Here is a 21,838-nt window from a genome sequence, read left to right on the forward strand (position 1 = left end):
GGAATCCCCGCTCTAAGGCAATCAGCATCCCATTGATGGCAGGGACAAAACGCTTCATTGATCCGGGCAAGATTTTTCCCACCCACCCACCTTCCTCACGCGTATCTCCCCCACTTCCTTTTGCATTTTTGCGAGGGGGGAGTGAGTGTGTGAGTGTGTGTGTGTCTTGTTGTGAGGTAACTGGATAAACACCAGCCCGCTTCCTGCCCGGCGGCTGCTGATTGGCTCTTGGGATTCTCAGGAATGCGAGCGACCCCTTAAAGGCGAGCGAAGCTCCTGCAGCAGCTCCAGTGCAAGCTGCCAGGAGTGAGAGCCAAGGGGAACCTGCGAGGGCTGCAGGCAACTGATCACCCGTTACAATCCAAGGATCCCTCGTTCTCTCTCGGACTGCTCCAGGGCCGGGGAGAGAGAGACCAGGGCTGAGGGGCATTGGTCGCTTGGGCTCCACACAGCCAAAGGCGCTAACGAAACCCAACTAAGGGCCATATCAGAAAGTCCGAGAGCTTCGCAAGGATATTTATCTCTCTCGACTGGGTTACTACAAGAGATATTTGCTCTTGGGGCTGGTTACTTCTTCGGATTCCTTACTTCTACAAAGGTAAGTGCTGAAGAGCCATCTTTCCTCTTGCAAGTTTGCATTAATATTTCGAATGCGCAAAGGCGAATATTAAACTACTATGGATGATCTTGTTTTGAAGCATGCATCTTTCCCGCTCTCTTTTCCTTCACTTTCCATCCTCCCTTCGTCCCCCCCCCCCCCTGTATTTTTGGTTTCTCTCCCGTCTTTGTATATCGTCTCCATCCCCTCCCATCTTTTGCACACCTTTCCTCCCAGCCCGATTCCTTTCTGTCTGCCTCTAAGCTAACGCGGGTGTTTGGCTCGAGACCTTTGGAGTGACCAGGCTGCGGTTTCCCTTTCTTGTTTCAAGGTCGCTCCTTTGGGTCCAGATCCGTACCATGGAGTTACCGGGCGGCCTCTTTCTCCTCCTGATGCTGGGGGTCTGCGCAACGAACCGAATCCCAGGTAATCCGAATTTCGGGGTCGCGGAGCGGGAGGGCGGGGGAATGGCAGCCACTTCAGCCTAGATTTGGCGGGGAGAGGTCACTCGTGCCTTGTTAATAATAATATTTAAAGATTGGGCTGGGACCTTTATAGTGGCGTTGGTTTTCGAAGACTAGCCCGGCTACTTCTCTAAGGCGAGCGGGACTTCGGATTGGTGACTGTGGGCAGCGATCCCTTGCGTCCTATTGGGTCTCGGACGTTATCGCACTGGAGCAGTTGTGTTGCAAGGATAGCAAGCGTTGGGATTTCACAGAGCTCTTCTCCGGATAGTAGCCAATGTCATTGGTAGAGCCTATGCCCTGCACGCAGCAGGTCCCGGGTTTGGCTGCTGACAGGGGTGCCTGAAACTCTGGAGCGTAGAGCCCCTGCCAGTCAGTGTAGACAACGCTGGACTCTTGACTCGGTTTAAGGCAGCTTCCTAGGTCTTTGGCTGTGTTGACTGACGGGACTAAACTTCGGAAGAAACTCCGAAGGAGCCTTGCGCGAGCCTCTCACCTTTCCCCCCTCAGGCGCCCGAGTCTTGCTTCCCCCTGCCGCCACTTGTGACTGCTGGGCGCGGAGTCTCGTGAGGCCGGCCAAGAGCGCGGCGGACGTGGCTCCGGAGAGCGCTTGGGTGCCCTCTGCTCCCTCCCCCCGGGCCGCTTCTCCTCTGAGGGCTCGCAGCTTGGCGGGCTCGCTCCTGTGCGTCGAGCAGAGTGAGGCGGTTTGGCGCCTGGAGGGAGGGAGGGAGGGAGGCGCTTTCCCTCAGCGCTCGCTTTCCTCTAGGTGGCTCACACAAGCCCTTGTGGGACGCTCCAGACCAGACACACGAGCGGGACTGGGAGGGCTGGGCAGGGGGAGGAACCCGCAGACGTGTAGAGAGCGGGGTGAATTCATTTCAAAGAAGAGAGGCACCTTCGGCTCCCTGGACGTCTTCTCTCCACGTACATGTGTGTGTTAAGGCAAAGCACGCAGGACTTTTTAATGATTATTGCTTCACCTCTTCCAAGGCTTAGTCCTGGCACTGGGCCCGGGTTCTGAGCTGCGCCCTGCACTGTTCAAATGCCTTGCCTGAGGGCATGCCCGACCCCTTTCCCCAAGTTGCTTTGCAGCTTCTGTGAGTCAGCCCAACTCAGCTGTCTCTCTTTACCTGGAAGCCTGCACAACTGCCTTCCCACCTCCCAATATAGCCCAGAGCTCATTCCTTCTTCGGTTCTTCCCCTCACACAGTCTCCTGGCATTTGCCCTCTTCTCTCGACAGGCTCCCATTGTATATCTCTTTCCAGTTTGCCTCAGCCAGAGCCCCTTGAGAGGGCAAGGAAGGCGAGGAGAATTCCTGGAACCTCCTCACCAGGAGATTCCTGGTTTTCCAGGGTAGCTGGTCATGGATTGAAAGAGCTCTTTGCTCCCTTAGACCCTGAAGTTCAGCCAGTGAGGTGAAAGTGGCTGGAACTGCTGCAACCTCTCCTCCATCACTGCTAACCTCCTGCAGAGCAGGACTGTGGCAGGGAGTTGCTCTGAGACTTGGGATGGTATAGATGCTGAGAAGCAGATCACAACTATTTGTTTCCTGGGAGCTGAATATTTTCTCTGGACAGTCTGGCCACGATAAGTTCCTTTGACTCACCTCCATACAATCCTGCTCCCGGCTTGTGATATTCAGTCCACGCTTCCACTTTCTCTCTCAACCTTTTGACAGAAGCCGATAATCAGTGTTTTCTGTTTCTTTCTCTTTCTCCTGCCAGAAAATGGTGATGATGACAGTGTTTTCGATCTCTTTGAGTTGATTGGTTTTAGTCGCAAGGGAGCTCGCAAGGCACTAGGGGTGCATCCAGTCAAGGGACCTGAGACGTCCAGCCCTGCCTATCGCATTGATGATGCCAACCGTATCCCTGCTGTTCCTGATTACAAATTCCAAGACATTCTTGATGCCATCCAAGCTGAGAAGGGTTTCATCCTGTTAGCAAACCTTCGCCCAATGAAGAAGATCCCTGGCACGCTGCTGGCTGTGGAGCGCAAAGACAGCTCTGGCTATGTCTTCAAGTTGGTGTTGAATGGCAAGGCTAAAACCTTGGACCTGAGCGTCTTCCCCAAGGAGGGCAACCAGAGTCTGGTGTCGGTGGAGGAAGTTGAGTTGCCCAACGCACAGTGGAACAACATCACCCTCCTAGTCCAGGAAGATCAGGCTCAGCTCTACGTGGGGTGTGAGAAGCTGATGAATGTTGAGCTGGAAATCCCTATTCAGAACATCCTCACCAGGGACCTGGCCAGCAGTGCCAGACTCCGCATTGCCAAAGGGGGAGTCAATGACAACTTCCAGGTAAGATGCCTTTATTGTGGTAGCAGGTTTGTGAGTTTATCTCAGGGACCTGACTTTCTTTTGCTAGGAAGCAAAAGTGAAGCAACAGGTTCCAAAGACGGTGGTATTTTCTTCCCCTGGTTTTTATCTGTCATTAAAAAAGAAGCATCTGCCCTTGGGGTTAGAGAAAAAGAGAGGGGTTTTTTTTTTACTTTCTGCCCCAGATGCAAAAATATCTACCGTTCCTTTCAAATGTGAGGTTTAAATCACCTGCAAGTCTCATATTTACATTAACAATTGATCCTTGCCCATGAAAAAGACAACGTGTAGGAGAGGAATTTTATAGTTAGCTACCATTCTGACTATATGGGTGTTTCTTTACATTTGCATTACAAATCTAGCTTCTTTTAGCTTCATGTGCACATAGAACAAGTCTTTATTTAATAATCACTCCACTTAAATTGGGAAATTTGTATCAATTGTAAATAGAATATTTTGAAAATGTATTTTTTTGGCAATGCTACCCTTCCATTTTTTCATCAAAAGCTGACAATAAATGCATTGTTTTTAAGGGAATGCTGCAGAACGTGCGGTTTGTGTTTGGAACCACAGTGGAAGCCATCCTGAGAAACAAAGGCTGTGAAAGCTGTAAGTCTGCAATATGTCTCCAAATTTGCTGACTTATTAAAGATATGTATTTGATGTATGTGAAAGAACAGTGAGAGAAGTTTCATCACACAGTAAACTGCAAAGCATTGTAAACTAAGAAACTTCTGTTACAAAGTGCTATGTATTTTTTAGTCTACTCTCTAATTCTGTGAGATTATATATCTCTATAATATGTATGCCCCTTTCCCTTTTGTTTTAGCCACCAGAAGAGTTATTATATTGGACAATCCCATGAATGGCTCCCGTCCAGCCATCCGTACTAACTACATTGGCCATAAAACAAAAGACATCCAGGCAATCTGTGGATTCTCCTGTGATGAACTAAACAATGTGTTTATAGAATTGCAAAGTCTGCGTGCCCTGGTTACAACACTTAAAGATTCAGTCAGCAAAATGGTAAGTGGCTGTTAAATACACAATAATGAAACGGGGGACAATGGGTTTCTAAGGGCTCCTTGACACATACAAGCCACCAGCTGCTTATATTCTGCAAACAAACAATTGCATGTAATAGAAGGCAGGCTTGTAAACAGACACTCCCCTGTGGTGATTAAGACCAGGGGACCAGGCAGGGAACTTCATCGCCAAGCTGTTTGTATGTCACAGACTGACTAACTTAAGTGTGGACTGGCATAAGTAGATACTACCAACAACAATCAGCAGCCATTTCTAGCATGGAAGTGACTGTTTCTACAGTGACCAAAGTCACAGAAACGGCAGCTGCAGGCAGCATTCATGAATAAACTATTTTACCTTGAAAACCTCCCATATGGTCCCACACATGGGACTCAACTGAGAAAATAAATGGCTAACTTGCTTATATGAACTGATCTATGCAGCACAATCTTGCCCCATGTTTCTTTGAAGCGAACTGTGCACTATTCAAGTGTAAGTGCTTATGGTTTCCACCTAAGTGCCCTTATTTGGAAGAAGGATTCATTAAAATTAATGGGGCTGAGTATAATTTGTTGACGTAATTTCTTTACTCTTTAAGTGTGAAATTCAGATCGATCTAAATCCACTTTAAAACTTTCTTTTTCAGGATGGTATTTTTCAGGAAGTGGGTGCTACTCGGTATAGGACAAGTCCTGGAGTATGCATCCATAATGATGTTATGTACCAAAACACAGCTGAGTGGACAACAGATAGTTGTACTACATGTACTTGCCAGGTAAAGACTCCTTACTGTTGATATAATTTGTGAGTATTTGATTTGCCATGGGGAAGGCTGGAGTGCGTTTTTGGATGGCTGATATGTGCAAGGACACTCTGAAGGCTGCATCTGCACACACTTTGAGCATTCATGTGTCCAGGTAAACACCTGAACATATCTGGGAACATTAGTCCATTGAATTCTGAGTTAAAAGAACCTCAGGCTGAAAAGGTGCTGATTCTCTGGCAAGAGGAGGGGCTGTTTAATTTTTTCTCTCTCATAGGGATTATTTCTTTAATGTGAATTGAACTGTGGTTCTTTATAGATTGCTGGCACCTGATACAATCTTAAGATTTTGTTAGCCTCTAAAATTACTTTAAAGAACAGGGTGGGAAGGTGGGGTTGTGAGTCTGTTTCACAGAATTAGAATTAATATCTAGATTGGTCCACAATATCTTTGAGAAACATCTCTGATGTAATTCTAGCATTAAGCAATTCTGAGGTGAAAGAGTAAATTTTCATACATGTTTGTCAATATTGTCTTTCCTTATTTAGAACTCTGTTGTTATGTGCCACAAAGTATCTTGCCCTCTCATGCCTTGTTCCAATGCCACCGTTCCTGATGGAGAATGCTGCCCACGATGTTGGCGTAAGTAGTTTAGGCTCCTTAACATTTTCAACTACTTTGTTCCACTAGAAGCTGTGTTGTAAAATATACTGCTATGGCAGCAAATATACCATAGTTAAGTTGCTGGGCAGGGTTTGCACATAACACTACACTATGGTTTAATAAACCATAGTTTAATATGTCATTACTTTGGGTTGTGTGCAGACTAGGCCATTGTTTTCATGAAGTTTGATGAACAAGAAATAGAGGTAGGTTTGAAGCTATTTGATTAAAAAAATGTTTCAGTGCAGAACAGTGTTTTAATGAGATAAATGGAGTGAAAAATTATGAGTCATGGGAGTGCATAGTGTGTCTAAACTTAACAATACTTAGTTTATCTTTTGGTTACAATTTTATTAACGTTGTTAATATTGTTTTATAGAATAACAAATCAATCCGGCATTTATAATCATATAATATGACTTTTGCTTCAATTTTGATGTTTATTTTATTTTTTAGTTGTTGCTTTGTTAACGTTTTATAGATTGTAATTGTTTTACTGATGCTCTGTTAATTATTATTTATGATGTATGCTGTATTTGTGGTCTATTATGTTCTATCATGTTATTGTTTTTTATTGTTTGTAAGCTGCTTTGGAATTCATTTGAATGAAAAGAGGCATAGAAATATAATAAATCAAACATGTGATAGAAAATTTGTTGCATAGGACTTAAATAGGGAATTGCTTCTTTTTACAGCCAGTGACTATGCAGATGACATTTGGTCTCCTTGGTCTGAATGGACTACCTGCTCTGTGACCTGTGGCAATGGCATTCAACAGAGAGGTCGCTCTTGTGATAGAATCAACCATCGCTGTGAAGGCTCTTCTGTACAAACACGAATTTGCAATATGCAGGAATGTGATAAGAGATGTAAGCATTTCATTTCTTTACTTTGAAAACAATGCAACCTGTTCTTGTCCTGAGCTTGCAATATGTTGAGAAATACTGATTAATACTTCATGCTAGCACTATTAAGTTGCTTGCAAATTGCCAATCCAAAACATTCATTGCTGACAAAAGGAGCTGATAAGATAGTTGGCTATTGTAATTAATTACTGTGTAAATCATTGTTCAATTACTGTGTAAATTATTGCTTATCTTGACATGCACAGCATCAAATGTAATGACTCTCAGTACCAAGTGTGTACCATTGCCATCTTTCTATTATTGCAATATGTTGGTTTCTTACTTGAATTGAATTTCAGCAATTCTATATTGCCGCTAGTGCCAGAAGAAAGCTACAAATTGCTTAAAAGAGCTTTAATCCTCATAGTTGGTAACAACTGTGTCTGTTTATAGTCAAACAGGATGGTGCCTGGAGCCACTGGTCCCCTTGGTCTTCCTGCTCTGTTACTTGTGGAACTGGAGTGATCACTAGAATCCGGCTGTGCAACTCTCCACTACCTCAGATGAATGGCAGAGAGTGTGAGGGAGAGGCAAGAGAAAACAAACCATGCCAGAAAGATCCTTGCCCAAGTAAGTTTAGTCTTAAAAGATGAGTGTTCTGTGTAATAATTAATGTTTCCAATACTCCATTGAATGTTATATAGGTGAATAGTGTATAGCTAAGGTATGGCATTGGATCCCATAAGATAGAGTAATACCCACCAACCTGGATGGCTTTGGAAGAGTTTGGACTAATTCACAGAGTATAAGGCTTTCAATGATTATTAGCCATGATGCTTGGGTTCTGCTTTCACTGTTGCAGGCAGTATGCCCCTTAATACTAGTTGCTGGGAATCACAAGTGTGGAAAGTGCTGTTGCAGTTAGATCTGACTCATGACCCTTCTACAGCAATTGGCTGGCCACTGTGAGACCAGGATTCTTAACTACATTGCTTGATCCAGCAGGGCATTTCTTACGTGAAATCTGCTGAGATGGCACTTCCACACCCCACCTTTTTTTAAAGGAACATCACAGCCTGAATTTTCCAACATCTAGATTTGTTTGTGATTAGGCATATTGAAGGCACCCAGGGCAGTTGTGCTCTGTTCCCTGGATGCTAATAGTTTTTTTTTTTAAAAAAATCCTTTTTTCTTTAGTAAATGGGAACTGGGGACCATGGTCACCATGGGACACCTGTCCAGTCACCTGCGGAGGGGGCCTTCAGCAGCGCGGTCGTCTCTGCAACAATCCTGCGCCCCAGTATGGAGGGAAGGATTGTATTGGTGATGCTAAGGACACCCAGATCTGCAACAAGCAGGATTGCCCAATTGGTGAGTAATGACCTATTTTGAAGTATAAAATGGTGTTTGGTAGCTCTGCTCTGTCATCTTCAGAAGAATGTAACTATTTGTCTGAGTTTTCCCATTGGAAAAAAATATATCGAGATACAGCCACATCTTGGCTGTATGATGGGCAATGCTGTTCTTATTTCTTACTTGTGTGATTTAGAGTAGAAAATGGTAAGAACAAGCAGTGCAAAGAAAGTCAAATTAAAATTGAGCTGATTTTTAAAAACACAAAAGAGTATTTGTTAAATTTATCTACCTTGCTCGCCACCATTGCCCTGCACGAGGCTAATAACATTCTGGAATGTCACCTTTATCTTCTCTCAGATGGGTGCCTGTCTAACCCTTGCTTCGCGGGAACTACATGTACTAGTTTTCCTGATGGTTCCTGGAAATGTGGTGCGTGTCCTGCTGGCTATCGTGGAAATGGAATTAAATGCAAAGATATTGATGAGGTAAGACGACTGGAATTGCTTATTTATATAAAATATAGGACTGAATTGTAAGTAAACCTACAGCTAATTTTCCCTCTGTCACCTTCTTTCATACTCCAGTGTCAAGAGGTCCCAGATGCCTGTTTTGTCCTTGGTGGAGTCCACAGGTGTGAGAATACTGAGCCTGGATACCATTGCCAACCTTGCCCACCACGCTTTTCTGGACCACAGCCCTTTGGTCGAGGTGTGGAGAATGCAATAGCAAACAAGCAGGTACTGCCAAAATATGAAAAGGTCCCTGCTACTAAAACCTCGTCCCTCTCCTTTTGCATTTATAAGACACGCCCAGGAGGGGGGAAAGAACAAGTTCAATACATTATTCTAGAAATTCAAGTTGCTCTGAAAGGAGAGTATGCATATATTTAACATCTGAAAAGAATTCTAGGGTGAATTCACACTATTGCATTCTGCCACGTGATTTTGCTCACAGATCTGCATGGATAACGTGAATCAGAGAAAAAACATCATTACCATGATCATAGCTGTACTTTCCTAGCAGCCACAACAATGAAAGAAATGGGGCCTGGCCTGTACAGCCTAGTTCATGCCAGTTTTTATGCATAACATAGACTGGCTCCAATGACAACGTATCTATACTATGTGTTTCAATTAAATTAGTTTAGAATGAATGCTTCTAAAATCTTGAAAGCAATAGCATCAAGACATAGTAGCTTTAAGCATATTCTTCCACACTTCCATCTTCAGATATTGCTATAATTGAAGGCTTGGATCCTAGCTTTTCCACCTCCTCCCTCTGCAGTCCTCCATAACTCTTGCAAAATTGCTCATGGGGGTGATGGACCTTGGGAAAGGTGTGGAATGTGGTCTGGGGACCTGTAGATGGATTTGAAATAAATAAACATTCTCTGTATGTGAACACATCCAAGCCTAAAGCTAGTAACTAACATATTATATAGAAATGCACATAGGATGCTTTGTTCTTTTAAAACAAAAGCCATAATTGGCTACTGTATCCGTGGAGAAGTATTCTCTTTTTAAAAAAGACTTCCATGTGTTGCTATCTCAAAATAACAAAATGATAGACACATTTCTTGCATGTAATCTTAATTTTCTTGTGTCCATTTGGTCTCTTAGGTCTGTAAACCACGTGACCCATGTAAGGATGGAACTCATGACTGCAATAAGAATGCCAAGTGCACTTACCTTGGCCACTTCAGTGACCCTATGTATCGCTGTGAATGTAAGCCAGGCTATGCTGGTAATGGCATTATCTGTGGAGAAGACACAGACTTAGATGGATGGCCAAATACAAACCTGCCCTGCGTTGCCAATGCTACCTACCACTGCAGTAAAGTAAGCCAATTTCTACATATTCATATTCTCTCTCTCTCTCTCTCTCTCTCTCTCTCTCTCTCTCTCTCTCTCACACACACACACACACACACACACACACACACACACACACTCTTTAGAGCCCTGAATGAATGTACGCACCATGAACATTTGAGCAATAATATCCATACCTTAAAAGAAATAAAAAACTGTCAGTTAGTGTACCTGATTCAAATGCTTATGCATAAATTTGTTGAAATAACACCTGTGTCGGATTATGGCTCATACATAGCTTTTAGAGTGCCTACTTTGGACAATCTGAAATGTCTTGGGGAAATTTCTGTTTCATCTTTAGTTTTCAGGATAAATTAGAGTACATACTGTTGAGTATATTTGAATGGTACTATGGACTGACACCATCCAAAACAAAATCTCGGAAATATAATCTTACAATCTGAGCGCTTTGCTGTGTTGTATTTAAAGGTGGATAGTAAATAATTATGTTTCTTTTTCTGCAGGATAACTGTCCCAACCTTCCCAATTCTGGGCAAGAAGACTATGATAAGGATGGAATTGGTGATGCTTGTGATAATGATGATGACAATGACAACATTGTAGATGACAGAGTAAGTCTCGCAGAAACTGTTCTGTCTGTGGTTTAGATAATATTCATTTTTGCCCCATACCTGGGGGCTATTTGCAGAACTTCAGCTTGGCAGTCACTGTAGGAAATTGCAGGCACTGATGTTTTGGAATGTATTTAAAGAGAAGCACAGTAAAGTATTATCAGAGTTTTGTATTTTCAACAGCTATAGGGATCCCATGCTTTAAAAGGCCTGAGATTTACTTGGTACTTCAGATTATAGCATCATTCTGCTTCAGCAAGTAGACAGGAAAATTCCAGAGCACAGGGGACTGGCCTTAGCTTCTCTCTCAGCTCCCTCTGTCACACTGTCCATATGGATGTCGTCCTATTAATGCCTTTGCTTACTGCCTTTATTCAAATAAATATAGTCAACAAATTTCTTATATATCTAAAAGTGCATGCATGCTTGTATGTTTGTTTTTTTAACATGGCTTCTTTATTTTCTTTCTTCTACAGGACAACTGCCCATTCATCTACAACCCACAACAATATGACTATGATAGGGATGACGTTGGTGATCGCTGTGATAATTGCCCATACAATCACAACCCAGATCAGATAGACACTGATAACAATGGAGAAGGAGACGCGTGTGCTGTGGATATTGATGGAGATGGTACGGTTTTGTTGTTTATCTTTTTCTACCCCCCCCCCCACCACCACACACTTTCTTAGTAATCTACAAGTTGCCCAAATTCAACTGCTGATGTGAAATCTTGCTCACTGTATGGACCAAATATGTTGTACATTGAGAGCTGTAGAAAGTTGCTCTGTACAAGTCTGGATCCAACCCTGTATTATCAGCATGTTTCAGCACTAGTCGTACTTGGATTGTAGCTCTTCCATGAACAAGCGGCCTGCCACGTGATTGCTAACTATTGTGTTAGTTCTAACAGTGTTAATATATGATACTAGACAGATCTACCTTTAACTTGGTTTCCTTTAGTTATTTCCTTTTAGTTACTCGCTTCATTTGGTCCCACTATATATGTGTACTATTTAGACATGTTACCAAGGTCACTAAAATATCTAAACTATTTGTATTTTTAGGCATTCTTAATGAAAGAGACAACTGCCAGTATGTATATAATGTGGACCAGAAGGATACAGATTTGGATGGTGTTGGAGATCAGTGTGACAACTGTCCTATGGAACACAATCCAGATCAGGTCAGCTTAATTCTTTGGCCTATAAATGTACATGGACATTCAGTTTTGATTAACTCTTTGATATCTGCTATTTATCACACACACACACACACCCCTGCAATATATGTCAGTTGGCAGCCTAATGAGGAATACACAATTGTTTATAACTGGGACATGTGTGGAAAACCTTGATTTCTTTTTTAAAAAATGCATGAGGCATTCAAGTGCATAAATCATTTCTTTATGTCATGTTAGATGCAGTATCTTCTACTAATAGAAAAACCACGTGGATAACCATGAGTAGCTTAAGTTCATTAATTTCAGAGGTTCTACTCTGAGTAGAATACCACCCATTATGGTTTGGAATTACTGTAGAAAGCATACATTCTGTACTGGAGCACATCAGCTAGTAGCATAAGTACCAAATGGAGAAAAAGATCTCTGGTATCATCACAGTGATATTTTACTAAATACAGGCTGGTTAAGATAAAGGAACCTGCACAGCGCTACAGCATGGCACTCTCATGTTTCAGATATTTAGCATTAAAGCAGAACATGTGCTGAACAATGAAGGGTGTTAGTTACAGATAGGTAGCCGTGTTGGTCTGCCATAGTCAAAATAAAAAAAATCCTTCCAGTAGCACCTTAAAGACCAACTAAGTTAGTTCTTGGTATGAGCTTTCGTGTGCATGCACACTTCTTCTGTTTCAGTCCTCTTCACACACTTTCTCTTTCAGTGTATCTGAAGAAGTGTGCATGCACACGAAAGCTCATACCAAGAACTAACTTAGTTGGTCTTTAAGGTGCTACTGGAAGGAATTTTTTTATTTTGAATGAAGGGTGTGTTTGCAAGGAATGTATATCAATGACACAAGATGTCCTGAGGCCAAGAGGGCAGTGAATTTAGATTCACATAAACAAACACACACAAAATGCTTTGCTAAGGACAAATGTTAAAGCTATATAGAATGCTAACATCAGAAAGTTGTTTTCTCCACTATTAGAAAAGTTGAAAGGCATATCCCACCATAAATATATATAACCTAATTAAACTTTGCCTGTTTAAAGGCTTGGAAATAAGAGGCAAGCCCAACCCATCCCATTTAATTTGATCTAATGCAGCAATGGGTGAAGCTTGTGCAGTCATGTCATGTACAAGGCAGTAGGATTAATAGCTTCAGGGGCATACCTTGGATGCTTGAGTGGTCTCGGCAAAATTGGAGGAATCTAGATCTGTTTTTCATGTTACCCTGTGGGCAGTGTTGGCTAAAAGGATGCTTACAATAAAAGAATCTGTTTTTAATGTCCCTGTACTTCTGCTAGACTATTTTTTTTAATGAAAGGGTTCTCTCCAAAGTAGTGTATAGCAGACCACAGTGACAATGGACTGCAAGTATTCCTGAAGTGCTGAATGTCTCAAATGACTCATTTTAAGTTGCAGAAAATGCCCTTCTTCAGCTAGCAGTTAATGTGATCAGTTGATTTTTGGGTGACTATATTTCTCAGTGGACCATCAGCCAAACCTGCAGTAACACGAAGCTGGATAACTTAGGGCAATCTGATTAATATTGTAGTCTGCATCTAGAGGTCTTAGGGCCATATTTCAGAAAGTAAGCAGCCTGATGTACTATTTGCAGTTTGCATGTACTTTTATATCATGACACTTCTAAAAGAATGTTCAAGCATTTAATCAGTATGTGGCAAAAAACATTATGGTGGGTATTACTGTACAACAGTAGCCTTAACACAGCCGTAGCAGTGAGGTAAATAGAAAATATTCATCCAGTTATACAGCATTAGTGCCCAGAAGGTACAAAGTGCACAATAAAGCAGAAAGTGGCGCTTTTATCTCATCTGAAAAAGTAAACAAACAAGAGATTAACACATTCTGGCATGGAAATTACATGGAAATTCCTGCCAAGTAAAAGCAGAAACCACACCATTCTCTCAGGCCCTGGTGCTTTGAGGAATACATTTAAGCAATAAGATGTCTGAAGATAACCCAAAACAAGTTGGGACAGGTGGTTTTCTTTCTTTTTTTGTCTGTGGACATTAACATTAGCAAATTACAAGTGTGCAATAGCTGTCATACCAGCATACAAAGATAGCTCCTATGCCTGCCAACCTGTTAGTTCACTTCAATAAAGCTCCATGCATGCAAGGACTGCCTGTGCAGAGCTGTTCCCTCAACTGGCATGATAGCCAGCTGGAGTCCTGACCATTGGAAGAAGCCACTAGCAAGAAGCCACTGGATGGGCCAAGACAGTGTAAATTAGTAGGAATCTTTTTAAGATAGTTCTAGTTGGTACCCTTTTTAAAATGCTTTACTTGAACATGTTGGTCCATTTTCCTTTCAGACGGATTCTGACTCTGACCGCATAGGAGACAAATGTGATAGCAACCAGGACATTGATGAAGATGGCCATCAAAATAATCTTGATAACTGTCCCTATGTGCCCAATGCAAACCAAGCTGACCATGACAAGGATGGAAAAGGCGATGCCTGTGATCACGATGACGATAATGATGGCATCCCTGATGACAAAGACAATTGTAGACTGGTTGCCAACCCAGACCAACTTGACTCTGATGGTAAGAAAAATTATTCACTGTCAACTTCTCTAACTATACTAGAAGGGATTGTCTAGCATTAAATTAAACACACAGTGTAATGTTTAATCATCCTTTTAAGGGGGGAAAATCCTTAATGGCAAGAAAACATAACCTGCTTGTTCAGATGGAGTAGCTCCATGTGAATGGATCTACACATTTCACTGAAATGCTGTAAGAGGGTGTTTATTGCACAGACAGGGGAGCCTTTGGAGATTTGGGCCTGGAACTGTATTTTAAAAGGGATATAGGTGGAGAGAGAAAAGTTGTTTAAGGGAATTATCAAATGTGCACTTTGGGTGGCATTTGTTAGTGTAACTAGTATAATAGTTATTGATGTCAAGTAATGGTGGTTTCGGTAGCACAGTTAAAATCTTGGATTAATTACATTAGATATTTTACTACTGCCAATCTGAAATGCACATTTCATTTTTAAGCTCTCACATATTTTTTATTTCTCTCCCACTCCTCCACCATTTCCTTTCTTTCTCTTGGGCTAGGTGATGGACGTGGAGATGCATGCAAAGATGACTTTGACCAAGACAAGGTGCTAGACATTCACGACATCTGCCCCGAGAATGTTGACATCAGTGAGACAGATTTCCGCCGATTTCAGATGGTTCCACTGGATCCTAAGGGCACATCTCAGAACGATCCTAATTGGGTTGTTCGTCACCAAGGCAAAGAACTGGTTCAGACTGTCAACTGTGATCCTGGACTTGCAGTTGGTGAGCAGTTGATTTGGGGTTTTCCTTTCTGTGTTCACTATAGAAAGTGTCATCTGTCTCTGGATGATAACTATTCACTTAAAGGCTCAGCTGAAAGTACACACAATACTTGCCTGCATAATATAATTTAGCAAGTGGTTCACTTACATTCAGATTCTAAGGTCTCCATCGCTCCATAGTGGTGTAGCCCTAAGCCAGCCTGCCTGCCTGCCTGCCTCTGTGACAGCAGAGCAGCAAAGGCAATAGGTTGTGGTCCTACCTATCTGCTACGTCCACTATGACTTCAAAGCAAATCTTTCCATATCCCAAAGAGTCACATGAAAACCTGTGGCCAAAGAACAATAAATCAAAGAAGTCTTGTGGTGGAATCTCTAAATACAGTACTTCACACCAGTGAGCCTTTGGAAGAGGCTGAGGCCTTAATTAATAATAGGGGGAACTGACTATTCTTGCAGTTTAAGAAAGACTAAAAATATCTCCTTTTTTTCTCTCTTTCACTCAGGCTATGATGAATTTAATGCTGTTGATTTCAGCGGCACATTCTTCATTAATACAGAAAGGGATGATGATTATGCTGGCTTTGTGTTTGGTTATCAGTCCAGCAGCCGTTTTTATGTAGTCATGTGGAAGCAAATCACCCAGTCTTACTGGGATCCAACACCAACCAAAGCTCAGGGATATTCCGGTCTTGCTATCAAAGTAGTGAACTCCACCACAGGTCCTGGAGAGCACCTCCGTAATGCACTGTGGCACACTGGAAATACTCCTGGACAGGTAAGAGATTGTTTCTGTTAATAAATAAAACCTTCCTTTCTGCAATCCTTGGACTATTATTATTGTAGAAAGAAAAATCAGATTTGAAGAATGATATTAAATAACAATGTAAGATAAGAATGCACAAGTCTCTTTCAAAAGTCTTGTGCACAACAGGGTTAATGTAAACTAACTTTCTGCATTCAATTCAGTAGAGGAGGGTTGTACCCAACTAAGCCATTCTCTGAGCAGGCCCACTAAACTCACTCATGTCCATTTGTTTCAGTGATATGACTTAATTGGATTCAGTCCTTGGTGTTTACATCTGTCACTGCTGATTCACACATTATGTTTGTCCACAAGAGAATGCTCATTTTGACACAAATATATACTGTATGAATAAGCTCTCAGAATTCCATTTAGTACCAACGGGATTTTCTTTGAACAATTCAATTAACAGCATCATACATTCACTTAAGGCTTTTTCAAATGTAGTAAGTGGGTGGAACAGGAAGAGCAATGTTTGTGTTTTCAGGCACCTCCCTCAGAGGACAAAATGCACAACCTGCCCACAGAGTGGGAGGCCTGCAAATATTTCTGATCTGTATTCAATCAATGCTTATGACAGGTAGAAACAGAAAGAATAGGAAGCCCGAGGCCATTGGGCATGCTATTCATCCCCCTTTGCCATGTCAATTCAATCTTTATTACAGTCTAAGACCAGACAACAGAAATCACAACACATACAAATATATGTCTGAAATTGCATTCCAAGCATACAATTGATTTCAAAGACTTGTACCAGCATAATGGCATGTGTAATTTAACTACGTATTTACTTTTCAGGTGCGGACCCTGTGGCATGACCCTCATCATATAGGCTGGAAAGATTTCACCGCCTACAGATGGCGTCTGAGTCACAGACCAAAGACTGGCTACATTAGGTAAGCTTTGCAAAGTTTCTAAAACAACTTTAGAAGGACAAATACAATTTGGCAATAGCTAATTTTATAGTTGCAGAATAAGCATTCTATATCATGGCTGTGGTTAATTACTGTTTCTCTTTACTGCAGAGTTGTAATGTTTGAAGGAAAGAAGATCATGGCTGATTCTGGACCAATCTATGATAAAACCTATGCTGGTGGTCGTTTAGGATTATTTGTCTTCTCTCAAGAAATGGTGTTCTTCTCAGATCTTAAATATGAGTGCAAAGGTAAGAATCCATATTTCCGAAGCTGAGTTTGTTTTCCTGAAATTACTGGTGAAATATCACCATCACTTTAGCTTTACACATTCAAAATGTTTTGATTAAAGTAAAGAAATCTGTAACTCTTTGGCTACAACTCTTGGAAAAGGGGAAATATTGTATTTAATATCAAGAGTGATGTAAAAATATTTACGGCACACAAGGTTTGCCATTGAAAATAGAACTGTTGAAATTGAATCTATATTCAACAGCCACTAGGTAAAGGTAAAGGTAAAGGTACCCCTGCCCATTAGGTCCAGTCACGGACAACTCTGGAGCTGCGGGCTCATCTCGCTCTATAGGCTGAGGGAGTCGGTGCTTGTCCATAGACAGCTTCTGGGTCATGTGGCCAATATGACTAAACCGCTTCTGATGAACCAGAGCAGTGCACGGAAACACTGTTTACTGCTCCCACCGGAGCGGTACCTATTTATCTACTTGCATTTGACATGCTTTCAAACTGCTAGGTTGGCAGGAGCTGGGACAGAGCAACGGGAGCTCACCCCGCCACAGGGATTCGAACCGCTGACCTTCTGATCGTCAAGCCCTAGGCTCTGTGGTTTAGACCACAGCGCCACCTGTGTCCCTTTCAACAGCCTCTGGTGATATGCAAGAATTAAGTCACTTTATCAGAGCTAGATAGCTGTGTTGCATGGGTAGCCACTTCATAAAAAAGCTTGGAGCAATTCAGCTACACATCTGACATTTTGAAAGGGAAACATGCAGTTACTATTTAAGCTGCAAAACAGACAATTGAATAGCTAATTGTAGCTGCTTAATTACTAATGTATCAGTGTAAACAGAGTGACAAATTACAATTTTTCCTTTCTTCTTGCAGATCCGTGATCACAATCGCCGTTGATACAGAAATTATTTTGAAATGCTGTATTGCACCTTCTGAGAAGTTTAGTTTCTACAAACCCTGGGACCATTTTTTTTAATCGCTCTTCACTTTCTTCTGCCTTTACAAAATAGACTCAAAATACATGATCTGCCTCAAGAGAATGCTTTTGAGAGAGAGAAAACAGCAAAGTACACTTCATTTCTGACCTCTGTTGGCACAGAAGAAAACAAATGTATTTTGTGAATAAGAACATTCCTTGCCTCAGGAGCAAATAGTCACTTCTGTAAGAAAGGCATTTGTGTAGCTGGGCATTGTCACTGCCTCTCTTTAACTGGAGGTCCAACGGAGTAGCACTTTTGTAATAAGACTATCTTTATGCTGTGTTGTGGACTACTTAAAAATGAAATATATACTTCAGCTTGTGGGAGATGAGAGGGACAGGAAAGAGACTAGCAGAAGTTGGAGGCAAATGCCTCACTCTTTGAAAGGGGACTATTCTCCCTGGGGTTTACATCTTAATTGGAGGGACTGTTACATATCTGACTAATAGCCTGATCCTCTGCATGTTTGCTCCTATGCAAGTCCCAATGTGAGTTACTCCCACATAAGAATGCATAGGATTACAGCCTAAATCTTTTTCAATTAATAAGGAACTACTTTGCTTGATTACATCGGAAAACTAGCTGGCTAAACCCAGGCAGCATTAACAAATGTTAAAAATTCAGTTGTGGGGTAAGAGGGGTAACAATATTGGCACACTGGATTACACCAGTTTAGTGAGAAAGGGGATGCAGAGGAACAGAGGGGGAAAGCAAGTTTACATGTGCCAATGCATGATAACAAACATGCACAGGTTTGATACCAGCAACAGGCAGTGCAGATGTAGCAAGAACACTGAAGTGCCAAAGAGCACTTTCAGCTCAACTTAGCACTTGTATTGGCCTTCAAGGAACTATGTTTTTTTCTTATATTATGGTTACAAAGGCACAAAAGATGACAAACACAATTAAAATACAAAATTCTTTTCTACAAAATGCAATGGACTTTTTTCAAACAAACAACATGTTTTTAAAGCATTGATTTTTGTAGAACTGTAGATAAAGAAAATGTAAAATATTTATTTTTACCTATCCTGTCTGTTATGAATAAGAAAGGACTTTAGATTAAAACAGTAAAACAATGCGTCAAGACTATCCACATAATTTTGCAATGTCTCCATGACTGTAAGATTGTAAATACAGGTTATTTATTGTTCTATAGTGAATCTAGACAGTAGTGTGTGAAGATATTTTAGCTGTAAAGAGCAGGTTTTCCAGAAGCAATGTGGGGCACAGCAAAATAAAAAATAAAAAAAGCAGTGGGAGAGGGGGAGGTTGGGTTATCAGTGTGTTCTTCTTTCTTCCTCTGTACAAGACAGCTGGCAATGTAGCCTAGTAGGGCTACCCTACTGGTGTGTTGCCAAACCACAAAAATGTTTAAATATTGATTGCCCAGATCTCTCCTGTCGGAGAGGTAATAGCTTTCTTATTAACACTGGCCATAATCCGCTGTCAGTCCGTACTCTTCTCATTTCAGAGGGATTTGCATGAGAGATGCTATCAATGGATTGTTGCCTTTATCACCTTTGTTATACTTGTATGTTGCTAGTGCATTCTATCAGTCCATGTGTCAGACAAAGAAGAAAATCCCTGTCCTAGGGAGGAGGCAGACTAAAGGAAGAAATGGCATAAGAATGTTTGATTTTGCAGATCGCACACCTCAGATACCAGTGTGTGGTTGCTGGAGCATAAGTGCCTCACAGGTGGGATTTCAGGAGCATTTTTTTAAATTAAGAAAGACTGCTCATGGTATAAGGGGCAGCAAAACTTTTATCTACGAGCCTCTTCTTACTAAGAAAAAAAGAATGTCAAAGGTGAAAGTTTATGTACAAATATTACCTCATTGTTGTGTGACTGAGAAAAGGAAGAGAGAGAAAAACCTTTGGATCAAGCAGAGTTTAAATATCTAACGAAATTTAAAGCTACTGTAGTATTAAGGAGAAACAAAAGATTGCAAGCTGTATATAGTCAAGATTGTTTGTTTTTTTGCAGAATTACATATTCCCAGTAAGAAAACAGCATTGAAGCAATGCTGAGAACAATTTGTGATACTGTGTTCGATGGTTTCACCCCCTGTCATCTTGCATACCATTCCTTGTATTTGTATAAATTATTGTTTTCATTACTGTTGGAATAGTTAATCTTCTGTTTGTGTAGATATGCTATTTAAATAATTTATCATGAAATGCTACCTGTAGAGCTAGTGTTTCTATTTTTATAAAACATTTGCACACTGAATTGAAGAATTGTTTGTTTCCCATCCCCAGTGTTGTTGCTCTTAGTATGGTGTTTTTTTCTAAAAATGAGCATATTTTGTACACATGTTTAACCATTTTACAACTTAAAAGCTGTGTAAATTGTACAATAATGTTTCTTACATACAAGAAACAATAAACAGATACAAAAATCTATATTTACAACCTCTGGGGTTAGTTTCATATGTTCCTTCCGCCTACTGATGTTATAAAACCTGCCACTCAGTTCTCCCTGCCTTTGTTCCATTTCAACCAGCCATCCTCTTGGCAAGAAACCTGTGTATTTTTTTACCTTCCAGTCCAATAAACTGCTAGTGGAAAATGTCATAAAGAAAGCATACCTTTACCTTCTAATGCCTAAGGGACTCCACAAAGTTGTAGTCATAGCAGTCCCTACCCTTTGCATAGTTTCATTAACACAATATTCAATCTTGACCACCTGTAACTTGCCTACATGGGCTCCACTTTTTTTAAAAAAAGGTTTTTTTCTGAATTCTCACTGCTGCATCCTCCTCTGTTCACAACGCACTTGCATAGCTTTGACTCGAGACTGAGAAGCAAAACCATCTTTTTAGAAATAAACAAAATGGCTGCAACTTACCCGCTTGAGGATGGTTCGTGACACATCAGCAGAAGGCATTTACCTTAATAGGATTCTGTGACCTCCATTAATGCCCCAAAAGCTCATTAATATCTCTAGGATGCATCAAGGGAACTGCATGTAAATTGGAGTGAGCTACTTTTACTAGGACCTACCTTTAGATGGTTCACAAGGCTCAGTCAGAGATTTGGGAAGGGATAAATATGGTTCTATTTTATCAGCTTCTTTGCTTCTGAAGGGTTCTGTGAATAGTTAAAAAGGCTTTCAAATGTGTAACATATTTTCTGTAGAGTGAAAAAGGCCCTTTGAGTGAAAAAGGGGGAAACTCGAACTTCTATTGCTGATCCACCTCATCTCATCACTCTGACTTGTAACTTAGATGCATTACTGGATTAATTGTTGAGCCTGGAAGATTTCTCTCAAATGCAGGCCTAATGTCTTTGAAGAGGGACACGGGTGGCGCTGTGGTCTAAACCACTGAGCCTAGGGCTTGCTGATCAGAAGGCTGGCAGTTTGAATCCCCACGACGGGGTGAGCTCCTGTTGTTCAGTCCCTGCTCCTGCCCACCTAGCAGTTCGAAAGCACATCAAAGTGCAAGTAGATAAATAGGTACCGCTCTGGTGGGAAGGTAAACAGCATTTCTGTGTGCTGCTCTGGTTTCACCAGAAGCAGCTTAGTCATGCTGGCCACATGACCCGGAAGCTGTCTGCAGACAAATGCCGGCTCCCTCGGCCTATAGAGCGATATGAGTGCCACAACCCCAGAGTCATCCGTGACTGGATCTAATGGTCAGGGGTACCTTTACCTTTAATGTCTTTGAAGCTGTTTCATGGGGTGTGGCTAAACTAGGTGAGGGTAGCCGATTGGCCTCAAACCCTTGGTGAGTTGGGGATTTCCCCTGTATGCAAAGACAGGTTCAAGCAGATTGAGCAGATGAGATCAAGAAGTTGGTTTGTGCATGTGCTGTAGAGGGATGTGAGGGGAAGATGGGACTTGCCAACCTGGGAAAGTAGCCCATCTAGGAGAAGGAGAACTGATGCTAAACCTCCGCTGCCTTG

General features: G+C 41.7%; 1 protein-coding gene across 1 annotated transcript; it reads left to right on the plus strand.

The window, feature by feature from the left end:
• The first annotated feature begins 278 nt into the window (after positions 1 to 278).
• On the plus strand, positions 279 to 20,344 carry THBS1 (thrombospondin 1). The gene is made up of 22 exons (XM_082239440.1): positions 279 to 598; positions 930 to 1,024; positions 2,788 to 3,362; positions 3,914 to 3,989; positions 4,210 to 4,406; positions 5,053 to 5,181; positions 5,719 to 5,812; positions 6,529 to 6,702; positions 7,132 to 7,308; positions 7,876 to 8,049; positions 8,392 to 8,519; positions 8,619 to 8,771; positions 9,654 to 9,872; positions 10,370 to 10,477; positions 10,954 to 11,113; positions 11,548 to 11,666; positions 14,003 to 14,237; positions 14,756 to 14,983; positions 15,486 to 15,757; positions 16,583 to 16,680; positions 16,810 to 16,949; positions 17,821 to 20,344. The coding sequence occupies exons 2-22, from the start codon at positions 958 to 960 to the stop codon at positions 17,826 to 17,828; spliced, it is 3,531 nt and encodes a 1,176-aa protein (XP_082095566.1). The 5' UTR covers positions 279 to 598; positions 930 to 957; the 3' UTR covers positions 17,829 to 20,344.
• Positions 20,345 to 21,838: the final 1,494 nt, after the last annotated feature.

Source organism: Podarcis vaucheri (genome assembly GCF_965113315.1).
Source record: "Podarcis vaucheri genome assembly, chromosome: 1".
Taxonomy (NCBI): domain Eukaryota; kingdom Metazoa; phylum Chordata; class Lepidosauria; order Squamata; family Lacertidae; genus Podarcis; species Podarcis vaucheri.

Bases quoted from the DNA above. Each gene is read 5' to 3' on its own strand.
- THBS1 (XM_082239440.1), top strand. From the start codon at position 958: ATGGAGTTACCGGGCGGCCTCTTTCTCCTCCTGATGCTGGGGGTCTGC. The intron at 10,478-10,953 runs GTAAGTCTCGCA...TTTCTTCTACAG, and splicing joins ACAACATTGTAGATGACAGA to GACAACTGCCCATTCATCTA. The intron at 14,238-14,755 runs GTAAGAAAAATT...CTCTTGGGCTAG, and splicing joins AGACCAACTTGACTCTGATG to GTGATGGACGTGGAGATGCA.